This window comes from Nycticebus coucang, chromosome 7, assembly GCF_027406575.1.
Source record: "Nycticebus coucang isolate mNycCou1 chromosome 7, mNycCou1.pri, whole genome shotgun sequence".
NCBI lineage: Eukaryota > Metazoa > Chordata > Mammalia > Primates > Lorisidae > Nycticebus > Nycticebus coucang.
Window position 1 is genome coordinate 128040059 of NC_069786.1, and position 26052 is coordinate 128066110.

Sequence of the window (26052 nt, forward strand, 5' to 3'; positions counted from 1 at the left end):
AAAAGAGAGAGAAGAACATGGATTAGAGAGGAATTTTCTGAGAAATTAACACAAGTGGGTTACCATGGTAATGATGTGGAATTGGGAAGAGAGCACACTGTGGAGCCCTGCAGGCCGGGGAAAACTGGGGTGCTGAGAGACGAGGGGAATGCCACCTCTCTTTGTCCTGACTTTTCCCACACCTAGTCATTAGCTCCTGGGGCTGGGCTTGGACCAGTTCACTTCCACATCCCCTCCACTCCCACAGCTTGGAGCAATGGCTCTCAGGGTGGGGATGTTACTGCCCATGTCACCCAATGTGGGGTGAGAAGTGAGTGCTGGTAAAAGAAAGCTGGTTTCTTTAGGTGCCAGCACCCTGAGTGGTGGACTCTTGTCTCAGACACCATCCTCTTTCTCTAAGGAAGGAGTGTAAGGGGAAATGAGTTAAATCAGGCTTTTTCACCTGAAGGCCACAAGGTGCCCAATTATTTTGAACAACTATGATTAAGCTGGTAGATGCCATGGTTCGTAAGTAATTGCCATTAGTGTTTAATTTGGAGCCATTACTGTTCTGGCCACTATATTGTTGTGCCCAGTCAAAATCCCCCACAAAGACCACCGAGGAGCCGAATCCGATGCAAAAGCAAAAGAGCCGTTTTATTGCAAGTTCGAGCTTGGACTCCTGGGGTCTCCGTTACAACGGATCCGAGCCAGGAGCCCTGAGCTCTGGAATAGGGATATTTTTATAGGATAGCACAGCAAAGTAGGTGTATACAAGTGAAACAAAGGGATCACTTCTGGTTTGGTTGCCACTGGTCCTGCCATATGGCCCATTCTAGGAGGCAGTTTCTGATTGGACGCCAATGACTCAAGGCCCAAAAACCATCAATTCACGGTGACTCATCAGTTTTAGACAAAATGGCTTTGAACCTTAAGATGGCATCTGTCTGGTTCTCTCAAATATGGCATTGGTCTGGTTCTCTCAATATAAGGCCCCAAAGGCTTTCCACCTGTGGGGAAAGGAGCTTCCTATGCTAGCTCACCTGTGTCCCCAAGCTGAATGAAGGTGGATGTCCCCGTACCTGGTCGCTGGCCACCATGAGTTGAATAAAGGGCATGTCACAGCTACCTTTGGTGCCTCAGTTCTTTTCCATTTTGTCCAAATCTGGTGCCAACCTTTTCAACCATTGGCACTACAAGGGGGTACAGCTTTGTGCAAGTTATCATGGCTTGTTCAATGGTTATCAGCAGATAATACATGGTCAACAATAGGTCCTCAGGTGGCTCTCATCAGCAGCAGTCCACAGTTGGCCTGTTCTGGACTCTTCATCTGTTTTTCCTCAAAGTCATACTCGCATCTTGTGCCTCACAGCTGTGTAAGTGAGCAGCAGATTAGTTCTAGACTTTTAAGACAGAATAAGCTGAAATTGTACGAGAAGCAAAATGCCTTCCCTTTAGCTACCCTAGCCATACAGTCCTGACAGCCCCAGAGTGCACCTACACGGAAAGGCATTTCATACATCAGTGGGGCGTTTATGGTTCCCGGATAATTGTGAGTCCAACCAGAGTTCCTGGAGGAAGCCAGCCAAGCTGGAAGTCCTGCAGTGGTGAGTGGTGTAAGCATGGTCTGGGGTTTGCACAGAGCTTTACCAAGAACATCTCACCTTTTGGGAAACTCAAGTCAAAGATGGCCACATGGTATATGCAGGATTGCCACTGCCCAGCGTGCCAACCTATGTGCCTGACTCTGCCTCAGCCTCCCTGCACCACACTGCCTCTTATGCCTTCAGGTATAGTTGGCCTAAGTACTTATACATGGAGATATATATGAGTATATATATTTTTTATTTTATTTTATTTCATTTTTTGCAGATTTTGGCCGAGGCTGGATTTGAACCTGCCACCTCTGGTATATGGGGACGGTGCTCTACTCCCTTGAGCCACAGGTGCCACCATATATATATATTCTTTTTTTTTTTTAATAAATTGATTTATAGGGCGGCGCCTGTGGCTCAGTCAGTAAGGCGCTGGCCCCATATACTGAGGGTGGCGGGTTCAAACCCGGCCCCGGCCAAACTGCAACAAAAAAATAGCTGGGCGTTGTGGCGGGTGCCTGTAGTCCCAGCTACTCGGGAGGCTGAGGCAAGAGAATCACTTAAGCCCAGGAGTTGGAGGTTGCTGTGAGCTGTGTGATGCCATGGCACTCTACCGAGGGCCATAAAGTGAGACTCTGTCTCTACAAAAAAAATAAATAAATAAATAAAATAAATTGATTTATATGTCTTCTTTTCTTTTTTGAGACAGAGCCTCAAGCTGTTGCCCTGGGTAGAGTGCCATGGCATCACAGCTCACAGCAACCTCCAACTCCTGGGCTCAAGCAATTCTCCTGCCTCCACCTCCCAAGTAGCTGGGACAACAGGCGCCTGCCACAATGCCTGGCTAATTTTTTGGTTGCAGCCGTCATTGTCATTTGGCAGGTTCGAGCTGGATTCGAACCTGCCAGGTCAGATGTATGTGGCTGGCGCCTTAGTCACTTGAGCCACAGGCGCAGAGCCTATTTTTTCTTTCTTAACAGGGCATTATAATGATCATTTTCAAATTATGTGGATAGGGCCAGGTACATTGGCTCACACCTGTAATCCTAGCACTCTGCGAGGCCAAGGTGGATTGATCACCTGAGTTCAGGAGTTCAAGACCAGCCTGAGCAAGAATAAGACTCTATCTCTACTAAAAATAAAAAACTAAGGCTGGGCGTGGTGGCTCACGTCTGTAATCCCAGCACTTGGGAGGCCAAGGTGGGTGGATCGCTTGAGCTCATGGGTTCAAGAACAACCTAAGCCAAAGCGAGGCCTTGTCTCTAAAAATAAGCTGGGCATTGTGGCGGACACCTGTAGTCCCAGCTACTCAGGAGGCTAAGGCAAGAGAATTGCTTAAGCCCAGGAGTTTGAGGTTGCTGTGAGCTATGACACCATAGCACTCTACCAAGGGTGACAAAGTGAGACTCTGTCTCAAAAAAATAAAAGGATAAAACAATAAAAATTAAAAAACTAGTTGGCTGCTGTGGTGGGCCCTTATAGTCTCCCAGGTACTCGGGATGCTGAGGCAAGAGGATCACTTGAACCCAAGAGTTTGAGGTTGCTGTGAGCTATGACGATGCCACAGCACTCTACCCAGGGGAACAGAGTAAGACTCTGTCTCAAAAAATAATAACAAGGGGCAGCACCTGTGGCTCAGTCGGTAAGGCGCCGGCCCCATATACTGAGGGTGGAGGGTTCAAACCCGGCCCCGGCCAAACTGCAACCAAAAAATAGCCGGGCGTTGTGGCAGGCGCCTGTAGTCCCAGCTGCTCGGGAGGCTGAGGCAAGAGAATCGCTTAAGCCCAGGAGTTGGAGGTTACTGTGAGCCGTGTGAGGCCACAGCACTCTACCGAGGGCCATAAAGTGAGACTCTGTCTCTACAAAAAATAATAATAATAATAACAAAATAAAATAAAAATCATGTAAATAAATTCTGGGAATTTCATTTTAGGACAGAAAAGAGGATATTACAAAAAATTTCCATTTTAGGACAGAAAAGAGGATATTACCTGTATTGCAAGGGGCATCAGGGAGGGTGGAGATTCACTGCCCTGGTCAGCCAGGCAGTCTTAATCAGGAGCTCTCTCAGTAGGCCTGGACTCCACTGTGCCACACACTTCTCAGCTTCTGTCCTATAAGGCCATGTGGGGGCTGAGCAGGCAGAGAAAACGAATGTGTTTCCCTGGCGGGTGGTTCACACAGCTTCCAGGAATGGAGCAGATAGAAGGCTGTGGAGGGCTAGGGGCTGAGTAGCCTCTCAGGAAAGGGCCCCCCCATCCAGGGCTTGGGCTCCCCTGCACACCATGACCTGGGGAACCCTTGATTAGAAGCAGGCCCCAGGTACCACCCTAGGCAGATTTTCCAGTGTAAGGAAGGAAAATTGTCTGTCTACAACTTGTTACTTCCATCTAGATTGGTGGACTCACATTTCCACGGGACAGATGATTCTAAAAAACATGAGTCAGGAAGATCAGAGCCATTCCTGGGGGTGGGAAGGGAAATATAGCCCTTGTCTTTGTTCCTTCCTCAGACCTGTGTTTTGTCTGGGTTTGGTGCCTCTGGTGGAGATGATGAAAGGCCTGCCTGGGTGGTTGTGAGGCCACAGCTGGCCTGGCCTGAGACCTAGCCGCCCAAAGGCCCAGACAGCTTAGATGCAGACTAGAGGCTGCAGGGACAGGGCCCTCTTCAGACAGCAGTGGGCAGACCAATGCCCCCACCATCCTGAAGGACCAGGGCCATTCTCCAGCCCAGTCCTCTTTTAGCACTTCCAGGGTGGGTCCAGGAGAGAACTGAGAAGCTGGCCCTTCCTTTCCTTCCACTGTTGTTCTTGGAACCAAAAATGTTTAGTTCCCAGCATTTTGGTTGTTCTTCTCGGGAGGGACCTTCACGGGTAGGCTGAAAGGGGAAATGGAGGCACAGGACAGGGTGGTGACTCATCTGGGTCATCCTGTGCCTTCCTGCCCAGCTGGGCTATGTGTGGAAGCCCAGGACCAAACTGTGTTGAAGCAAGCCTGTGTCCCAGTGGCCAGCTGGGCCACCCCTTCTCTCTGTCCCCTGCTAGGTACCCCAGACGATGCTGCCCTTGGGCCCATGGCCACCAGAGAGACAGGGATCTGTGAATGCTTCTGGACTGCCTCTGGGACCACCTGCCTTGACATCAGGATAGGTAGGGTCAGGCTGCCAATTCCATCCCTCCCCCAGGAGTGGGACCAGCCCAGGATGATGGCCTGGCACCTCTCCAGGTTGAGTACAGTGGTCATCAGATTGTGTATGGAGATGGTCAGAGGACATCAAGGGCCATGAGTGCAGTGGCAGGCAGCAGAAACAAAGCTAAGAGACTCTGGCACTATCACCACTTCCAAGGCAAGCAGAGCCCTGGGCTAATCCTGGGTTGCAGGATCCCTCTCTGGCCCTCACCCTTGGAGCCCACCCACTGAATGCTTGATTCCCCCACCCAAACCACCCAGCTCTGAGCGCTGGGCATGGGGAGCAGCTGGTCTGGGAAGAGGACAACTGCCCGTCCTCCTCAGGCTCTGCGCCCACACGCCCTCTCTGTGCTTCTCACCCATGTCCATCTTTATGGAGGACTCAACTGCCCTTCAAGTGTCCCCACCCAAGAATCCCTACAGAGAAATGTACAGATGGCTGTTAGTGGCCTGTGCTCCTCAGTGTCAGGATCTATGCTCCCTCTATCATGTGCTCCTGTGCTGGCCTGCATGGCGTCTCCCAGAATCCATTTCCACTCAAAGCTCAGAATGTGACCTTATCTGGCAATGGTGGTTAAGATGAGGTCACACTGGACTAGGGTAGACCTTCAATCCAACGGCGCCCTTAGAAGAAGTGGAAAAGAGGAGTCATAGGGAAGAACAGGAGGGCAGAGGCAGAGAGTAGGGGTGACACAGCTACAAACAAGGGACACCTGGGGCAGCTGGCAGTCCCCTGAAGCTAGAGAGGAGCCTGGAGCAGATCTTCCCCTTGGTATCCCCAGAAGGAACCACCCCAGTTGATATCTTGATTTCAGACTTCTGACCTGCAAGAGAGGAAAGTACTGTTTTCAGCCACACAGTTTGTGGTAACTTGTTAGGGGACCTGCAGCAGATTAATACAGCTGCCATGCCTAGGTTCATTTTCCAAGGTCACGTCATGGTCCAACATGGTCTCTGGACTTCTAATAGTACTTCTGTGTTCCAGCCACTGGGAGGGAGAAAGGAAGAATGCTAAAAAGGCATGACCTTGCCTTGATGAACACTTCCCAGAAACTATACTCATCAGTTCTGCCTTCATTTGGCCAGAGATGAATCACCTCTCTACATGCCTAGCTAAAAATGGCTGGTTTTATTACTATGAAAAAAGAGGAGAAGGGAGGCACAATATTGCACACTCCACAATAAATGACCTGCCTTTAGTAGATGTTTCTGTTCCCCACGTTCCCTCTAATGGAGCCAGCACCTTCATCCCTTCTCCAAGCAGCACCCCACTTTGCTGGCTTCTTTTCCCCCAACTCTAAGTCCCCCTCTATTCTAGAACACTCCAGGTCAGCCCCAGCACCCCCTGAACCATATAACTTTCACCCGCCACACCATACAGAAGCCAAAGGCCCTCGGGTGCCTCCTCAGAAGGCAATGTTGAGACCTCGTGCTGCTCCTCTTCCAACTCACACCAAAGGACCTAAGTGTTACTTCCAAAAGAATCCAATGCTCTTCCTGAGAGGAAATGTGGAGAAAGGAATTTCCTTCCCATTGATACCAGGGGACCTTGTTACCTTTCCAGGGCCACCTTTGTTAGTCAGGCCTCACCACTCGCAGCCCAGCCCGCAAACCTGCAAACTCGAGCATCTCCTCCCTTCGACCTGACAGGCGCCTGTGAGGCCCCTGCCTAGGAGTTCTAAAGGGGTGGATGAAAGTCTCCCTTGCCTGCAGGGGGCCCTGTCTTTCCCAAGGCACCTCCCACAAACTTTTCTCTCTTTCCATGTGTTTTCTGGTGTGGTGACTCCAGTGCCTCCAGTTGGAGCAATCACAGCGATTTCTGAATCCCAAATGGGACTCTGTGGCTAGAAGCCCCTCCTGGGAGCTGGGACCTGCTGTACCTTGTGGGTGACATGACTGGAAGGCAGCTGCCAGGTCTTCACCTGCAAAGTGGGGGGCACAATTTTCTTCTTTTTTTTTTTGAGACAGAGTCTCACTTTGACACCCTTGGTAGAGTGCTGTGGCATCATAGCTCACAACAATTTCAAACTCTTGGGTCCAAGGGATTCTCTTGCCTCAGCCTCCCAAGTAACTGGGCATACAAGTGCCCACCACAATGCCTGGCTATTTTTAGAGTCAGGGTCTCACTCTTGCTCAGACTGGTCTCCAACTCCTGAGCTCAAGCAATCCACCCTTCTCAAGCTCCCAGAGTACTAGGATTATAGGCGTGACCCACTGCTCCTGGCCATAGGGAGCACAATCTTGATGTGCTCATCTTGACTGCTGGGGTGTTGAGGGGTCAGAGAGCTGGTGTTTGAGCCTCAGAGTGGGGAAGTATTTGAAGACATGGCCCCCTGTGTTCACACCCAGTGCCCTGGTGTCAGCTTCCTAGATGCAGCTGGGTCCCTGCAGGCTGCCACCTGTCACAACTGCTCCTGCCCTCAGACGGGTCATGTTTTTTCAAACCTAACGGGTGGACAGGGCTCATGTCATTTTTTTCTGTACAGCTTCTCAGCCCCTACTCAAATCAGGGGCTACAAATACCCAGGGGAGGATGTGACAACTGTGTTTTCTAGAAACATCTGAGCCTGGACAAGCTTCACAGCACTGCACCTTCCTCTAACATTTCTACCCACTGCAGCTCCTCCCTTCCATCCAGGGACCCCTTCTCAGGACCTGGTCCACACATGGGGTCAGAGGAGAACAAATCTCACAGAGTCCCCTGACTCACAGAGGAATAGAGGAGGGGACCACAGAGCTGGATGTTCAATCGCTTGTTCTCCTCTCCTCCTGCTCCAGTTCCACCCCTGCAGGCAGGGGGGCCTGAGGCCGAGGCTGTCTCTGCCCAGGGAGCCTGTGGGGGTCCAGACTCTGCCTTGCAAGTGAAGTGATCAGCCTAACATACTCAAGCAAAAAAGAAGGCTTTATCCAATACACACAGAGGCATTTAGAAAGTCAAGGACAGGGTGCAGCCATGCCAGGGAAAGGTCTGGAACCAGACCCTCCCAGTTCCCAGACTCCAGGGAGGACACTGGAGGGCCTCAGCAGGTCCCCTGCTTCTCTGCGGACTCACACTTCACATAGAGAAGTGGCTTGCAGCGCAGGGCTGATGGGATAAGGAAGAGAGGGAGGGTAGTAAGGGCTCTGCCTCCAGCCCTGGCTGGCAAGGCTGTCTCCACCTCTGCATTCCCGGTGGTGGGAATCAAGAAAGTCCCTTTTTGGCTTAAGGGGTTTTTTTGTTGTCGTTTATTTTTGAGTCAGAGTCTCACTTTGTGATGACTGTCATAGCTCAGTGTCTCAAACTTGGGCTTAAGCGATCCTCTTGCCTCAGCCTCCCAAGTAGCTGGGACTAAAAGCGCCGGCCACGATGTCCAGCTATATTTTTGGGAGATGGGGGGTCTCGCTCTGGCTCAGGCTGGTCTCCAACTCCCGAGCTCAGGCGATCCACCCGCCTCCGCCTCCCATTTGGCTTAAGTTCTGAGACAGGCTTCTGTCGCTGGGCGTGAAGGAGACCTGACGTGCCTGTGCTGCCCGGGTCTGTCTTTTGTAAGGCGTAGGGGCCGAGAGGGAGGCCTGGGCCGGGCTGGGGAAGGGGGCAGCTTGGGAGCCAGCGAGCCCAGGACGCCGGGTGGGGACCGATTCTCCGCTCCAGAGCGCGTGGTATTTCTGGGAAGCTCTCGCCTTCTGACCACCGGGCTGGCAGAGCCCGAGTCCCGGTTCCTGGAAGTGACCGCCCCAGGAATGTGGGGGTGCTCCCGGGGCTGTGCCCCGAGACCCCACCCGAACCGCCGCTGCTGACCGTGATCCTTTCCAGTCCGAGGCCACTGCGAGTCCCCCAGCCCAGTGTCAGGCGGTGGGTGAAAATCCCTCTGGCCCCCTGCCTTCTCCCGGCTGGTCCCCGCGTCAGGGGCGGGTGGGCGCGGGCGGGCCTGGCCGCGTCTGCGCCGCTTCCCGGGCGGCTCCGCCGGCTGCTCGCGCCCAGAGATTTATCCCCGGCGGGCGGCGGCGGCGGCGGCGGCAGGCCCTGGGGAGACACGCTCCGCTGCCTGCCCCGACGGCTGCGCCCACCCCAGGCCTTCTCGTTTCGTCGGTCTGGGCCAGGCTCAGCGTTTGCATTTCTAGCAAGTTCTCCAGTGATCCATCCTGCTGCAGCCAGGCCCAGGCCAGGGACCGCACTTTGAGAGCCCGTGGCCATTGCTTCCAAATTCTCCTCTCACCAGGCCCCTGGCTTCTCTTTTGGCTTGAATTTTCCGTCAGCAGCGAGAAGCATCTCCCTGGGGCAGAAGGGAGTTCCACATCTGACTCTTGACTTCAGGTTTAGCTGAGCTTATGGGATATTCGGTACAGATGGGGAGAAAGGCAAACAGGGAGATTTAAAGTTACTATGAGCACCTTCTATTATCAGGAACTATTCCTTTTATTGTTAAGATTAACCAACCATTCATTATCCGAGTTATCTCTCTCTCTCTCTCTCACACACACACACACCCCTCTCTAGGCCATACACGGGTCTCTCTGTGAAAGCAGTCATCATAATGTGAAGTTAATTTGGGGCTGGCAGGACTAGTGTTTAGGTTAAGATGTCAGTGAGGCCTAGAAATGCCTGGTGGTTTGCAGGAATCCCTTCTGCAGCATCTCATCCAAAGACGGGGACAGCCCCAGGAATAAAGATGTCCTGTGTGTGCTGTGTCTTGCTGGTCTTCCAGGTGTGTCAACTGCCAGGAAACCCCCCAGTTGTGGTCACTTTAGCATCTCTTCCTCCATACCATCCTCTGGGCTTACATCCCAAGCCCTGCAACGTGCATTTTAAAACTTGCTTAGAAGCGAAAGACCTCACTAAAAATCAAGTGTCTGTGTCTGTGTACCTCACTGATGAGAGCCCCACCAAACTCTTGGTGGTGCTTGCTTTGAAACCATCTGGGAATCTAGGTTTGCTCTTCTGGAAGTCCATCTTAAGGTCTGGTTCTTTTTGCCAGCTTCGTCCAGGCCACACGACTAGCGAATGGGCAGTGATGTGACTACCATCTTTGGGACTGAGTGAGGAAGGACATGATGTCTATGCTGTCCTCCCTGTTTTCAGCGTTGCCTGCTTTACTGCTGCTGCCTCTTGTGAGATGGATATTCCCACCCAGAGTGCTCTCCTTCCAAGGACACTGCAGCTTCATGCCATTAACAGCCTTGGGAAGCGGTGCAGGAGGAGAAGCAGCCCTTGGGAGACACTAAGACCCTGTTCCTCCAACTTCACACCGACTCTGGGCTGGGCAGACAGATGGATGATCTGAATCACCACACATTAGGAATTTTGAGCAGTGACCAAAACCGAACTTTCCTGGAAGGAAATATTTTTTGCCTAAGCAGCGTCTTGTAATTCATCTCTTGATTTATTTTAGGGATTTTAGTTATGTTCTTCCTCCACCCCTGGATCAGATCCAGGCGCCAGGCTTGCTCACAGACATGCTTTGGGTCTGAACTCCCCCTGCAGGAGCTCCTAGATGAGAGAGCTGCACTTAGTCTAGCTGGCGGCTGGTTTGTCTGAGGGAGTCAGGCTTACTGTGTTTAATTTAGGTGGCTTCACCCTTTCATCCAACTCAGGAGAGTGATGTTTACCAATTCTCTCTTTACTTCTGATCCCAGCTCTCTGCGCTCCACCAGTGACAGCAGCCAGGCAATATGCCTGCTGCATATTCTAAGTATTTAATTTGAGGTCAAGGCAAAAATATTTTGATAACACTAGAATCTGAGTGATGGGTTTATGGGGACTCACTAAACTATTCTCTACTTTTGCATATGTTTGAAATTTTCACAAACAGTTTAGAAAGTCATCTGGGGCCTACTTGCAGGGTTTGTCCCACTTTGGAAAACTGCAGTGGTCCAAAAAGAACATTTAGGGCAAAAGGGATGCTTTGGCAAGTCCTAAGAATGGGGGAATTTAGGCAGTTGGTTCAGTGCTTCTTGCTCTGAACTCACGGACTACAAAGAGCAGGGCCAACTTGGGTACGGCCCAGTTGAAGCTTCAGACCTAAGAAGTTTTGCCTGTTGTGACAAAGCACTCTTTGTACTCACACCAGGACATGTCAAATGGGTTAAATGTACTGGGTTTGTGTGTGAGATTTTTTTCCAATTTAATATTTGTATTATGCATCACACAAGTGTTCCAGATGAAGGAATTCTTTTTTTTTTTTTTGGTTTTTGGCCGGGGCTGGGTTTGAACCCGCCACCTCCGGCATATGGGAGTGGCGCCCTACTCCTTGAGCCACAGGCGCCGCCCCAGATGAAGGAATTCTTAATAAATTATAACTAAGGAATATCCTCAGTTACAAAGATGATATAATTTACAAAGCAACCCAAATCCTCGATGACTTGAGGTGTGGGTAAGAAGCTACCTCTGGATTTATTATAAGAAAATAACTTCCCCCATGGTTGAAACTACTTTTAGTGGATATGACATTGTGAAATAATAATAAAATATTCATACATACACACACACACACACACACACACACACACTTGGTCTGTGTTCCCAGTTCCTGGCACCTAAAACCCTTATAATTTCCCAAGTCACAGGGTTACTAAGTGGATCTTTTGCTCTTTTTGATCTTTGCCCCTGGTTCCTGATACAGAGCTCCTAATCTCTGGGAATTTCTTGGGAGTTAGGAGCATCTTTTGTTCTAAAAAGGTGACTCTTATTCTAAAGAGGACTCCTGCATGGGAGGCTAGTCACTACAAAGACCAAACCATGATTAGAAGCTTATAACTTCAGTCCCATTACCCTATCCTGGAGATGAGTTAATAATCGATCATGCCTACATGACAAAGCTTCCATAAAAATCCCTGAACTGCAGAGTTCAGAGAGCCTCTGGATTGCTGAACATACCGGCACGCCCAGAGAGAGCAGAGGAGTGCTACGCCTCTTCCCCCAAACCTTGTCCTATGTATTTGTTCATCTGGCCGTTTATCTGTATTCTCGTTTATAATAAACCAGTAAAATTTGTTTCCCTGAGTTCTATAAGCTGTCTAGTAAATTGATAGAACATGAGGAGGGGATCTAGGGACCTCTGATCTATATCTATTTGGTCAGGAGTATAGGTAACAACCTTCTACATTTGATAGGCATCTGAAGTGGGGAGCAGTCTTGTGTGACTGAGCAACTTAAGGAATCTGACTCAAATTCCAGTTACCTAGTACCAGAATTGAAGTGAATTACACCCAGCTGTTATCTGCTTGACAGTTGCTTGGTGAGTAAGGAAAAACCTCACATATCTGGTGTCAGAAATGAAGCAATGTGTTGAATGTGAGTGAGTAGCAAAAACAGTTTGTTTTTCCTATCTGAAACAGACATATATAGAAATTATGTCCGTATTAGTCAAGTCTCTTTTAGTTGCAAAAACCCACCTTGAACTAGTTTAAATTAAAAAGATGGTTGAATGGAAGGATGCTGGAGGAAGAGCCATTCTGGCTCACAGAATGCAGGACCTGCAAGAACGAGGGCAGAGCCTGGGACCAGGGATTTGATGCCCCCAACAACTTTCTTTGCATCTCTCTGGGCGATGGCTTCATTTTCTCAGGTTTTCCATGTGAAGGGTGTAGACTGCCGCAGGGTCTCATTTTTCAATGACCTGACAACACTTCAACAGAAAAATCTCAGAGAAGGACTGTCATTGGCTCACATTACAGCACATGCCTATCCTGGACCAATCACTATGTCCAGAGGAATGGGATAAGACTGCTCCAGTGGGGATTATGGGCCATCTCTGTGAGTAGGGATAAGGTGAGTGAGGTATATCACCAGAAGGGAGAGAGGAGACATGAAGACAAGGGTAACAGCTAACACAATGACAATAATCCAGGTAGTCAGGCAAATGCACTTGGAAAGAAAAGCAGGAGGGGTTAAGAGCCCAGAGTTCTGAGGCAGAAAGATGTGTGTTTAACCCTGGTCTCTCTTAAAGTGTTTGTTAATCTCTCTGTGCCTCATGTTGGGTCATCTTGGGTATTTTTGTGTGTGTGTTTTTTTTTCCTTGAGATAAAGTCTCACTCTTTCACCCTGGGGTTGAGTGCTGTGGCATCATCATAGCTCACCTCAAATTCTTGGGTGCAAGCGATCTTCATGCCTTAGCCTCCCAAGTAGCTGGGACTATAGGCACCTGCCACAACGCCTGGCTAGTTTCCTATTATTTTTTAGTAGAGATGGGGTCTCATTTTTGCTCAGGCTGGTCTCAAACTCCTGAGCTCAAGTGATCTGTCCATCTCAGCCTTCCAGGGTGCTAGGATTAAAGGCATGCGCCACTTGGCCTGGGTCTTCTTGTCTTGTCAAAGACAAAACCCAGATAAGTAAGAAGATTGATTTTATTCAAGCTATTGCAATAGGGAGAGCACCCCAGCTCTGAACATCAGAGCGTCTCCACAGGGTAGTTTTACCTTAGACTTTATAAGGGAGGGGCAGTCAGGTTACAGGTAGCTGGTTAATAGCTGGGATGATTTTCCAGTCAGGGAAAGTCTTACTTAGCTGAACAGGAAATGTTTACCTGTGTCTACCTTGTATCAGTGGGGGACAAACCGTTCTAATCTCAGCTAATTAACCATGAGACAAAGAATGAGAAAAGAGTGAACAGTGAGTTTTATCTAAGTCATATGTAGAAAGGTGACTCGTTTTGGTAAGCTGTTTACCAGAATATAAAAGGGTGGGGAATATCAGAAAACAAAAGACTGGGGGGATTTCTTAACCGTGGCTATTTTCCAGGAGCACAGGGCTCAGGTAAAGTACAACATTGTCAATCTGTAAAATGCTGAAAATATTATCCATCTGATAGATATGGTATGAGAATTAAATAAAATGATTTCTGTGATTTACACAGCAAGATGCTCAGCACACATATGGGTTGCACATTTTGCAACTAAAACTAGAGAAAAGACTGAGTGCAGTGGCTAATACCTCTAATCCCAGCACTTGAGGCCAGGAGTTTGAGACCAGCATGGGCAAAAGTGAGACCCCCATTTCTATCAAAGATACAAAGATTAGCTGGACATGGTAACTCACACTTACAGTCCCAGCTACTGAGGAGGCTGAAGCAAGAGGATTGCTTGAATTCAGGAGTTTGAGGTTGCAGTGATGACACCACTGCACTGTAGCCTGGGTGATAGAATTAGCCTGAGACACTGTCTAAAAAAAAAAAAAAAAAAAAGGCGAGCGAGAACAGTGTGTCCTATATACACAATAATATAAAGCAATAGTTGGGGTCCACTTATACTAAAAATTTATCTAAGATTTAAATTTAACTGAGTGCCCTTTGGTCTGTCTGGCAACTCCTGGCACAAAGTTGTGTTGATAATAAACATTAATTGATATTATTATGGCCAGGAAGATTTAATTTCAATACATAGAACCTAGAAACAAAGTATGACTCTATACTAAATACAGCCTTTCTCTGAAGACAATCACAGCTCTCAGGAAAGCACAGCAGGGCTAGGGGCTGCGGAGATGGTGCCACAGTCCATGTTAGGTTTTGGCCAAAGGCAAGCTCATCTACCTTCTCCATGCCCTCTTCCCTTTCTTTGGCAGTCTCCACCTCCTGGGAAGCATGGAGGTGGAACCAAGGAGACTCCCTTCACAGACTTGCAAATGTCTGGAGGGGAGAGCAAAAGGGAATTATTTTCTCCTTCAGTGACCACCGCCCCAGCTTCTAGCCCCATGTTGGGCGACTAGCAGGTGCTTATTCAATGCCGGTGAACTTCAGTTGAAAATGTCCAATTGCAGGAAGGATGTGAGCTGCTGTTTCATTTTTAAAAACTCAAATTTTACTTAAAAAAAAAAAAAGTTTCTCTAAAATCCTTTGAAACTGTTGCAGTGGGGATGGAACCCTGGTGCCCAGAACTTTAATGCAGATGTTGGGAGTCATTTTTGGTTTTAAGATGGCCCTAGATTCCTCCTGTGAAATGGAAAAGCCCACGCCTGTTTCTTTTTCCAATAACACCAAATACAGAGTGTACTGTAGCCTGTTTTGTTTTCTCTAAGACAAGCTCCTTGGGGTTAGGAGTTGAGCGCCGGCAGGTTCATCTCCACGCTCGGCGCAACGTTTACGGACGTCAATGAATGATTTAACAGATAAATGGGTAGTTGCAGAGTGAACAAAAGACACCCCCTACCAGCCGTGACCGACAGTGGATCACACGGACTGCGATTTTCTCACTTCCGCCACCGGGAAGTTTCAGGGCACCCGGGAAGTTTCTGGACCGCCGGCCTTTCCTCCCAGGCTGCCCCGCGCCGGCGGCGTCCCGCGCGATTGGCTGGATCGCACCACGTGACGCTAGCTGCAGCGGTTTCCCGGGTGACGGCTGCGGAGGTGGAGGCTGGTCCGCGGCCGAAGTGCAGGTAAGCGGGTCCTGCGGCCGTGCACCGCACTCTCCCCCCCACCTCGCGAAGCCGCTGTTCCGGGGCGAGGGGGAGCAGAGGTGGGGCCGGAGGGCCGGGGCTCTGCTGACCCGTGGTCTCAAGGGCTCCCTGACGCGCCGGCCCAGCTGCCTGATGCCCCCGCTTCTCGCCTGCGACCTGGGGCTCTTGCTCCCGTAAGGGCCCAGGCGTCGGTCTGGACGTCCCAAGGACAGGCCCTGCTGCTTCCCGCAAGTAGTGTCTGATCGTTGCTGCATTGGGTCAGATCTGGAGAGGGGTCCCCGAGTCGTCCAGCTGGGTAGTGGCAGCGCTAGAGGGCTTTTAGACCACCCTTGCTAATCTCCGTCAGCTATCCCTCCTACCTACTCACACAGGTTAAGCCCAGGCTTCACTTAATCTAAGGGAAAACAGGATGATTGCTATGTAAATTCGGCTTCCCTGGAAATCCCATAATCCAACCAGCTTGTGGAACGTAAGTCTTCCTTATATAGAAATTCAGAAGCTGCCTTTGCCACCCCGAGTGTGGCTGAAGTTTTCTCTGATTACTGCATAAAATAAGAGCAGTGGTTCTCAAACTTGAGTGTGTGTAAAAGCCATCAGAAGAGTTTGTTTATAAGGTAGATTTCTGTGCATGGAATTTTCATTTGCACAAGCATCCCAGGTGATCTTGATTCAGGGGGCCCAAACTGTATTTACACCGTATTTAGGGAAAATACTGTGCAGTGATTAATATGAGGATGTACTTATACTTAAATTCTTACTTTGTCATTTACCAGCTGTGACTATTGGAGGTGTGTCAACCCTCCTGATCTTCACTTGCTTCATCTGTGAAAGGAGGGTATAGATTGTATTCACCTCTCAGGTTTTCTATGATTAGATGTGAAGTGTTTTGTGCATTGCCTGGCCTACAATAAAGTCTCAATAATAACTGTTAATGACATACAGGTTATGAGAAAATTCCGTAATTTCTAAGAATGTCAGAGCAATAGAGTAGCCAACAGTGGCTCTCCTTCACTGGACAGTTGATTTCAGAAGAATCTTATTCGAACTGGTTATGGAGGACATCTCTAAGGAAGTGACTTTTTTTTTTTGAAACAAGAGTCTCACTCTTGCTCAGGCTGGAGTGCCATAGCATCAGCCTCACAGCAACCTCAGACTCCTGGGCTCAAGAGAGCCTCTTGCCTCAGCCTCCGGAGTGGCTGGGATTACAGGTGCGTCCTTGGGCCTGGCTAATTTTTGTATTTTCAGTAGAGATGGGGTCTCACTCTTGCTAAGGCTGGCCTTGAACTCCTGAGCTCAAGGGATCCTCCTGCCTCAGTCCCCCAGAATCTACTTGGCCAGGAAATGACATCTATTAAGCACAAAGGTTAACCAGGTGAAGAAAGTGTGGGGGAGTGTTATTCTCTAATAATACCTCAAAGGCCCTGAGTCTGGAAGGATCTCAAGTTCTCAAAACCTAGGACGTTTTCTTGTTCTAGGGCCTTCAAAAATGCTGTTCCCTCAGCTTGGGCTTCATTTACTCATCAAATGTCTTGAGTGCCTATCTTGCCTGTCAGACATTCTGCTAGGTCATGGGGATACAAAGTATACATACAACCCTCTCTTTGTAAACAGAGTTTACAACAGCAGAAGTAGGTGTGGAGTAAGAGGCACCTCATAGGAGAAAGAATTACCTTAACCTGTGTGAGTAGGCAGGAGGGATAGCCGACGGAAGTTAGCAGGGGTGGTCTAAAAGCCCGCCAGCGCTGCCACTACCCAGCTGGACGACTCGGGGGGACCCCCCTCCAGATTTGGCCCAATGCAGCAAAGATTAGATACTACTTGCGGGAAGCACATGGCCTGTCCTTGGGACATCCAGATGGACACCTCGGTCCTTGCAGGAGCAAGAGCCCCAGGTCACAGGCGAGAAGTGGGGGCGTCAGGCAGCTGGGCTGGTGCGTCAGGGAGGGGTGGTTCATGGGAGATGTCTTGAAGGAAGTCAAGTCTGGCCTAGGTTAGAGTGGTGAGTTATGTGTTCCTGGAGGAGGGGCACATCAAACTGCAGGCTCAGCTTCTTGAAGGAGCATGTTGTGTGGGGAAATGGCAAGGGAGTTCACTGCTGACAGGGCTGAATGTGGGGAAGCAAAGGAGAGGGGCAGGGGCAGGTCCAGAATAAGATTGGAGAGAGATGTGGCCTCAAACAGCAGCTGCTGCCTTTCTTCTCTCCGTCTGTGTCTGGCAGGCCCAGAGGTGGGTGGGCAGGTGTCCTCCCTTCTCCTTTGCTGCTTCCAGATCACAGCTCTCTCCTTCCCATCCCCTGGCTGCTTTGAAGTACCTGGCAGGAGCTGTATGTCTCACCAACCCTCCCTGAGTCAACCACCTACCAAGGCAGGTCTCCAAGTTTCTCTTGGAGATGTTGGCATCTGGCTCACTGTCTGCCTTTTCACCTCTTCTCCTTTGCTTTTGGAGGTTTCAACATCTTGGCCACTCTGACTTCTTCATCCTCCCTCCTTTAGGCATCTCTTTCCTCTGTCCTTAACCAGCCACTCCTATGGTCATAAGCTTTTTATTTATCACCTCCCAGATTTTGACTTTAGGCATCCTTCCCCCTCTCTGTCCTGTCATTTCCATCTTGGCAAGCTGACTTAAATGTGCCTCCCTGTCAGTCTCTGATCCCAGCACCTCTTCACTGCTGTACCCCCCTTACATGCCTCTCACCCCTTCTAATGTGGGTCAGCGTTACTGTCACATCACTGCTCTACTTGTTTTCCCTTTCCCTTCTTTTCCAGAACGCCCTCCTGCTTGTTAACCTAACTCAGACAGCTGAAAGTGGCTGGAAAAAAACTGTGAAACTGTAGACTGGTTCCATTCGAGTCCTAAGACCTTCAGTGGACTCTAATACTAGAAACTGTGCCATGTTGTTTGCCATAGCAATTTGGTTTCCAACTTCCCTTCTCTTTGGACTGTCATCATGCTTCTTCTGTCAACTGATGACTTTGTTTCTTGTTTCATTTTTCATCACTAAGTCTGTTTCTTTGCCCGGTACCCATATTTCTGCCATCCTTTTGTCTTTAGCTCCTGCTTCTCCCTGAAACTCCACCACCTTTCCCACACCTCCACCAGAGTGTTTAATAGGCATCTCAGATTTGCAGCCAAAACAGAGCTCTTATTTTACCTCTAAATTGGTCTTTCAGGTTTTTCCCATGTCTGCAAATGTCATACTGCTCAGACCCCAAGGATCTTCCTTCACTTCTTCCCCCTCTCTCCTCTACACAGTGGACACAGTGCTCATTAAAAAGTAGACGGCAGCTCATGTCAGTCCCCTACTCAGTACTCTCTTCTGCTGCACTCTGCCTCTCGTCCAGGCCACTTACCAGCTTTGTAAGACTCACCTAACCTGGCCTGGCCCCTCATTGTTTGCCACTGTCTGCCTCACTCATCTCTAGCTACATGCAGTACCCTGGCACCCAGGCTTTTCTGCCTGAGGCCTGTGCATTAGCAGCGTCCTTTCCTTAGTTCTTAGAAGTGCTCGGACTTTGCTGAAATGTCACATTCCCAGTGGGGTCTTTTCCCACCACATAAATAAACCCTGTACCCATCTTCTCCAGGCTTTGTCCCTTTCCTTGTGTTATTTCCTTCGTATTGGAAATTATTTCCACTCCTTCAGTGTTTTTGAGCTGGGAATGCAAAGGGAACAGTGTCCTCCTTGTGGAATCCACATCCTGTGTGGGGACTGACAGACAGCAAGCAGATACATTCATGAAAGATGGGTTTTTTTTTTGCAGTTTTTGGCCAGGACTGGGTTTGAACCCGCCACCTCTGGCATATGGGGCCAGCGCCCTACTCCTTTGGCCACAGGAGCTGCCCCAAGACAGGGTCTTTTTGTTTTTTGTTTTTCATTTTTTTTCTTTCTTAAGACAGAGCCTCACTCTGTTCCCCAGGCTAGAGTGTCATGGGGACTTAGCCTAGTTTACAGCACCCTCAAATTCTTGGGCTCCAGCAATATTCTTGCCTTACCCTCCTGAGTAGGTGAGACTACAGTCACTCACCACAGCACCTAGCTAGTTTTTCACTCAACTGAAACTGGTCTCAAACTCATGACCTCAGGTGAACAACCTGCTTCAGCCTCCCAGAGTGCAAGGATTACAGGTGTGAGCCACATCATCCAACCTAGCCCAGGTAATTAAAAAAAATATTCTGTAGACACGGAATCTCACTGTGTTGCCCAGACCAGTCTCGAACTTCTGAGCTGAAGTGAGCCTTTTGCCATGGCCTCCCTAAATTTTGGGGTTACAGGCATGATCCATAGTTCCTGGACTATGAAAGGATATTTTAGTCAAGTAGTGGTTAGTTCTGTTGAGAACAATAAAATGGCACAAAAGGATAGGAAATGACAGGCTGACCTGTCAGGGTAAATCTCTCCAAGGAGGTGACTGTTGAGATCTGAATTACTTGTAGGTATCTGTAGGTATTGAGGCAGAGGGAACAGCAGTGCAGTCTTCAAGGCAGGCGTGTGCTTTAGGTACGCAGTGGATGTCCATCAGAACTGCCAGGGATGCCAGGCACGGTGACTCATGCCTGTAATCCTGGCACTCTGGGAGGCTGAGGGGGTGGATTGCCACTCTGGGAGGCTGAGGCAGGTGGATTGCCTGAGCTCACAGGTTGTTCAAGACCTGTCTGAGTAAGATTGAGACTCCGTCTCAGAAATAGCCGGGTGTTGTGGTGGGTGCCTGTAGTCCCAGCTACTCGGAAGGCTGAGGCAGGAAAATCGCGTGAGCCCAAGAGTTTGAGGTCGCTGTGAGCTGTGACGCTATGGCACTCTACTGAGGGTAACAAAATAAGACTCTGTCTCCAAAAAAAAAGAATAATAATAAAATAAAAATAACTGCTAGAGAGGCTCAAGTCTACAGATCAAATGGAATAGTGTAGAGGCCAAGTTGTGTCTGACTTTGGAAGTTGGTCCTGTGAAGTTTGGCCTCACCTGGAGGGTAGAGGAACCATGGGAGGGTCCCAGGTAGGAAGGGAAAGATCACCTGTTAAAACCAGGGGTCCTCAAACTACAGCTCGCGGGCTACATGAGGTGGTGTGATTGTATTTGTTCCCGTTTTGTTTTTTTACTTTAAAATAAGATATGTGGGGGTGGTGCCTGTGGCTCAAGGAGTAGGGCGCCGGTCCCATATGCCAGAGGTGGCTGGCGGGTTCAAACCCAGCCCTGGCCAAAAACCACAAAAAAACAAAAAAACAAAATAAGATATGTGCAGTGTGCATAGGAATTTGTTCATAGTTTTTTTTTAAACTATAGTCCGGCCCTCCAACGGTCTGAGGGACAGTGAACTGACCCCCTGTTTAAAAAGTTTGAGGACCCCTGTGACTTGGATGGAAGTGGAGAGAGAGAGGAGAGAGTAGGTCAGATCACAGTCCCTTGGAGAGATATGAAGCCACAGACAATGACAGTGAGACAGAGAACAAATGGGGAAAACCACCAAATTCTATCTTCCTGACTGTTCAAATAATATCAAATGCACTGGCAGAAAAATACAAGGTTATAGATTCATACATTCTTGGAATTGGAGGAGATCTAATACACTATTTTATTTTATACATGAAAAAAGTCTCTGGATTTTAGTGATTTACCCTAGATCAGGTGCCAGTGAATGGCATAGTTAGTACACGTATCAGTGCTCCGTCTCTCTAATCCTTTGGAGTCAGGGCACCCAGTAGTGGGAGAACCTGGGGGCTGGACTGGAGGGAATGTCTGCTTTGAGTCTGTTGGGGGACAGCTGGCAGGAAGATTAGAAAGAATAACAGGCACCTGCTACAATGCCTGGCTATTTTTTGGTTGTAGTTGTCGTTTGGCAGGCCTGGGCTGGATTCAAACCCGCCAGCTCCAGTGTATGTGGCTGGCACCCTAGCTGCTGAGCTACAGCTGCAGAGCCTTTTTTTTTTTTTTTTTTTTAACCCAAGGCATGTACTTTTTTTTTTTTTTTTTTCACTATGTTGCCCTCGGGCCATGGCATCACAACTCACAGCAACCTCAAATTCTTGGGCGTAAGCAATTCTCTTGCCTCAGCCTCCCAAGTAGCTGAGGTGCCTACCACCATGCCCAGCTATTTTTTGTTGCCGTTGTCACTGTTGTTTAGCTGGTCCCACTGGGTTCAAACCCACCAACTTCAGTGTACATGGCTGGCATTGTAACCACTGCTGTGAGCGCCCAGCCAAAAGAATTACTTTTAACTTTAGTCACTGTATAATATTTCCTAGTACTGCTGTAACAAATTACCATAAACTTAGTGGCTTTAAGCAACACAAATTTATTTTCTGGCAGTTCTGGAGGTCAGAAGTCTGAAATGGGTCTCACTGGGCTAAAATCAAGGTGTCAACAGGACTTGATCATTTCTGGGCACCCTGGGGGGCAATCTGTTCCTTTGCCTTCCCTGGCTTCTAGGGGCCACTTACACTACTTGAACTGTGACCCTTCCTTCACCTTCAACACTTGCAGTTGTGAATCTTTCTTACATCTCATCACTCTGACATTGAGCCTCCTGCCTTCCTCTTTCCCCCTGTGATTGCTTTGAGCCCAATTGGATAATCCAGGTCATCTCCCTGCTTAAAGGTGAGCTGATTGGCAACCTCCATCCCATCTGCAGCCTTAATTCCCCCTTGCTGTGTATGGGGTAAGGGCCTGGACATCTTTAGAGGCCCCTATTCTCTTTACCACAGTCACCCTTTTGTGGCTTCACAGGTGGTTGGAATGATAGTTTTTGTCTTGTGTGTTTGCCTTGTAGACATTTTTCCTGTGAGAATTACCAGTAACAGTTCAACATGGGGGATATTCTGGCTCACGAATCTGAAATACTCGGACTAGTGAAAGAGGTAGGTATGTTATACAAAAACACAAGTCACAGAAAAAGAGATCTTGAAAGTGTGGATTTTAAAATGCAACAAATTCTTTAGTGCTTTGTAGTGTCCTATCATTATATATTTGAGCTATTTCGTTTCCATTATAGAATTTTCCATGTTTATATTTTGTTTTTATAGCTAAACTAAACTCTTAAAGCTACTTCAAAAAAATTTCCTTTGAAGAAAATTATAAACATGCTCATGGTAGAAGATTTAAGATACAGAAGTAGAAAAAGGATTCCTAGCTCCACTCCTGTAGGGACTATTGTTAATGGTTTAGTATATTATCTTCCTAGACTTTTTCTATGGATAGTAAAAATATATTCACATGCCTGTATTTCATTTCACAAAACGGGATGATACCATAACAGAATTCCATAGCTTATCTTTTACCTTTCAGCAATAATAGAGCATGAACATCTTCCCATGATCTGCCCTAGTCATCTGAGTGCTATAGAGTGTCTCACTGAGTAGCGCATCCTAATTTATTTAACCCATTGCTTATTAATGGACATTCAGCTTTCTTATACTGACAGGTTTGAAGAGTAGGACCCACACACATTTTGTGTTTTTTGGTGCTAAGGAAATAGTTGTTGCTGCTAAATGTATGATTCAACTGTCAGGTCTCAAGAGAGACATAGCTGTAAAGCAAGAATGCAGCACTTGCCTTGGAAATGCACTTACTTTGGAATTTGGTGTCAATGGTGGTGAATAAATTCTTAAAGCTGTCACAGCAGTGGGTTGTGGACTTGGCTGGGTAAAGAGCCACAGTTAGAGCCGGTGGAAACAGAAAGGTGTGATTGACCACAACTGAGGAGGGCAGAGGAGAGTGAAGGCCAACAGTAGAATATGTGTGTCAAGATGGGGTGGCAATCAGTAGTGCTGTGTAGGTGGGTCACTGGTAACATTGCCCATCTTTTAATGACTCTGTTCTTTTTTTTGTTTTTGAGACAGAGTCTCATTCTGTCACCCTGGGTAGAGTGCCATAGCATCATAGTAACCTCAAACTCCTGGGCTCAAATGATCCTCTTGCCTTACCCTCGCAAGTGCTAAGACTACAGGTGCCTACCACCACGCGTGGCAAGTTTTTTCTATTTTTAGTAGAGATGGGATCTCGGTCTTGCTCAGGCTGGTCTTGAACTTCTGAGCTCAGGCAATCCATCTGCCTCGGCTTTGCACAGTGCTAGGATTACAGGCATGAGCCCCCATGCCCAGCCTTTTCTCCTGTTCTCAGTAACAGGCTTTATTTCCAATTCCTTCTTTCAAGTAACCTATGAGAGACCTACAAGATCCAAAGCTATTAGGCCTGCTGATCACTTCTTGCCTTTTTCAGACTGTTGCACATATCATTTTCTTACTTATTTTTCATAGATGGGGTCTTGCTGTGTTGGTCAGGCTGGTCTCAAACTTCCGGCTTCAAGTGATCCCACCTTGGCCTTCTGAAAGATAGGCATGAGCCATCACACTCAACCTATTTTTCTACCAATAATTTGGGTAGAACCTCCATAGTTGACCACCTCTCTACATTACCTCCTGGAATTGACCTACTTTTCATAGCCTGGACATGCACCACATGTACATATAGTATGGTAGGCCTGGTTTCTATGTTGATGACCTCTGTATGTTGACTAGTCTGTTACATTCCCTTGGATGGTCAACCTACAGAGTTTCTATTATATAGTAAATTATGTAGCTCACATTTTCCTCCTAAAAACAACTTGATTTTCTTTCTTTTTTTTTTTTTTTTTTGTAGAGACAGAGTCTCACTTTATGGCCCTTGGTAGAGTGCCGTGGCCTCACACAGCTCACAGCAACCTCCAACTCCTGGGCTTAAGCGATTCTCTTGCCTCAGCCTCCCGAGTAGCTGGGACTACAGGCGCCCGCCACAACGCCCGGCTATTTTTTGGTTGCAGTTGGGCCGGGGCCGGGTTTGAACCCGCCACCCTCGGTATATGGGGCCGGCGCCTTACCGACTGAGCCACAGGCGCCGCCCTCTTTTTTTTTTTTTTTTTTATGAGACAAAGTCTCACTTCATTGCCCTTAAATGCCATCGTATCATAGCTCACAGCAACCTCAAACTCTTGGGCTCAAGAGATCCTCTTGCCTCAGTCTTTCATTTTTTCATTATTATTATATATATATATATTTTGCATTTTTTGGCCAAGTTTGTGTTTGAACACCTCCAGCATATGGGGCCAGCGCCCTACTTTGAGCCACAGGAGCCACCCAGTCTTCCATTTTTAGTAGAAACAGGGTCTTGCACTTGCTCAGGCTGGTCTGGAACTTGTGAGCCCAGGCAGCCCACTTGCCTCAGCCTCCCAGAGTGCTAGGATTACAAGCGTGAGCCCCCGTGTCCGGCCAACAACTTGATTTTCTGAAAATAAGCCCTTAGGCTTTTAGACTGTATATTGATAAATAAGTTCTAAGGTGGATCCCAAATTAACTTCTCCCAAAGATGACGGTTCACTGATAGTTCACTAACCCCATTATAAATTGGTGATAATATTGAGCTGGTACAAATACTCAAAAATAGTTACTTGTTGATGTTAAAACAGAAATATATATAAATTTTAGGTGTTTATGCTTTATTGAAGTATAATTGACAAACATACATATATTTAAGGAATGAAACTTGATATTTTGAAATATGTATATATTGTAAATTAAAGTACATTACACAGTTAAGCTAGTTAATGTACCTTTCACCTCACATAGTTTTCTTCTTTTTTTGGTGATGAGAATACTTAAAGTCTACTCTTAGCAAATTTCAAGTATACAGTATGGTAGGGTCAACTGCAGTCACCATGCCGTACATTAGATCCCCCAGAACTTATTCTTCTTGCTTAAATGAAATTTTGTACCCTTTGACCAACATCTCCGTATTTTCGCCAGTGCCCAACCCTTGGCAACCACCGTTGTATGCTCTGCTTCTATGAGGCTGACATTTTTTTTGTTTTTCTTTTTTGAGACAGAGTCTCAATATGTCACTCTTGGTAGAGTGCTGTGATGTCAGAGCTCACAGCAACCTCAAACTCTTGGGCTTAAGTGATTCTCTTGCCTCGGCCTCCCAAGTAACTGGAACTACAGGCGCCTGTCCCAAAGCCCGGCTAATTTTTATGTTGCAGTTGTCATTGTTGTTTTAGCTGGCCTGGGCTGGGTTCAAACCTGCCAACTTCGGTATGTGGCACATAACCACTGTGCTACGGGCGCCAAGCCTGAGGCTGTTTTAGATTCCACATATAAGTTAGATCATGAGGTATTTGTCTGTGTTTGGCTTTTCACTTAGTGTATGTCCTCCAGTTCCATCCATGTTGTCACAAATGCTGGGGTTTCCTTTTTTTTAAAGGCTAATCTTCCATTATTTTATATACTGCATTTTCTTTATCCATTCATCTGTGGGGGGACGTTTAGATTAATTCTATATCTTGGCTATTGTGAATAATGCTGCAGTGAACATGGGGTTGCAGTTATCTCTTTGAAATATTTATTTTCTTTCTATATATCCCCAGAAGTGAGATTGCTGGATCATGGTAGTTCTATTTTATTTTTTTGAAGAACTTCATAGTTTTCCCTCATAACTGTACCAATTCTCACCAGCAGTGCTTGAGGGTTCCCTTTTCTTCACATCCTTGCCAACACTATTACCTTTCATCTTTTTGATAATAGTACTTCTGTCAGCTATCAGGTGGTATTTCATTGTGGTTTGATTTGCATTTCTCCGATGACTACTGATTTGAGCACTTTTTCATATAACTGTTGGCCTTTTTTTATGTCTTTTGAGCAATGTCTATTCAGCTCCTTTGCCCATTTTAAAAATGGAGATTATTTGTTTTTTGTTATTGAGTTATTTGATTATGTTCTCTTTTTTTACAGTATTTAGATTTTGCTGAATTTGAAGATACCTTGAAAACGTTTTCAAAAGAATGCAAAATAAAAGGAAAACCATTATGTAAAACAGTGGGTGGATCTTTACGGGACTCTAAATCATTGATAATTCAGGTAACATTTTGTTTATTTGTTAGCCCTGTAGGTAATCAGGATATTCCTA

General features: G+C 47.6%; 2 protein-coding genes across 6 annotated transcripts in view; one reads left to right on the forward strand and one right to left on the reverse strand.

Moving 5' to 3' along the window:
• Nucleotides 1–948: 948 nt before the first annotated feature.
• Nucleotides 949–15474, reverse strand: LOC128590048 (BLOC-1-related complex subunit 6-like). Of its 3 annotated transcripts, XM_053597126.1 has the most exons (3): nt 14882–14974; nt 14266–14361; nt 7669–9015 (listed from the first exon to the last, which is right to left on the reverse strand). In XM_053597126.1, exon 3 carries the CDS (start codon nt 8934–8936, stop codon nt 8091–8093), a length of 846 nt encoding a protein of 281 aa, XP_053453101.1. In that variant the 5' UTR covers nt 8937–9015; nt 14266–14361; nt 14882–14974; the 3' UTR covers nt 7669–8090. The 3 variants fall into 3 exon arrangements, 2 of the variants coding, with proteins under 2 accessions (XP_053453102.1, XP_053453101.1); XR_008381201.1 differs by lacking the exons at nt 7669–9015; nt 14266–14361; nt 14882–14974 and adding exons at nt 949–1351; nt 3566–3750; XM_053597127.1 differs by lacking the exons at nt 7669–9015; nt 14266–14361 and adding an exon at nt 949–1351 and having other exon boundaries at nt 14882–15474.
• ARMC9 (armadillo repeat containing 9) overlaps nt 15052–26052 on the forward strand; it is a 199553-nt gene continuing 188552 nt past the window's right edge. For all 3 annotated transcript variants that reach the window (XM_053597121.1, XM_053597122.1, XM_053597123.1), the window contains exons 1-3: nt 15052–15107; nt 21890–21977; nt 25878–26003. In XM_053597121.1, the coding sequence (XP_053453096.1) occupies nt 21927–21977; nt 25878–26003 (177 nt within the window). In that variant the 5' untranslated portion in view covers nt 15052–15107; nt 21890–21926. The remainder of the gene's footprint in view (nt 15108–21889; nt 21978–25877; nt 26004–26052) is intronic.

Bases quoted from the DNA above. Each gene is read 5' to 3' on its own strand.
- LOC128590048 (XM_053597126.1), bottom strand. From the start codon at position 8,936: ATGGCCACGGGCTCTCAAAGTGCGGTCCCTGGCCTGGGCCTGGCTGCA.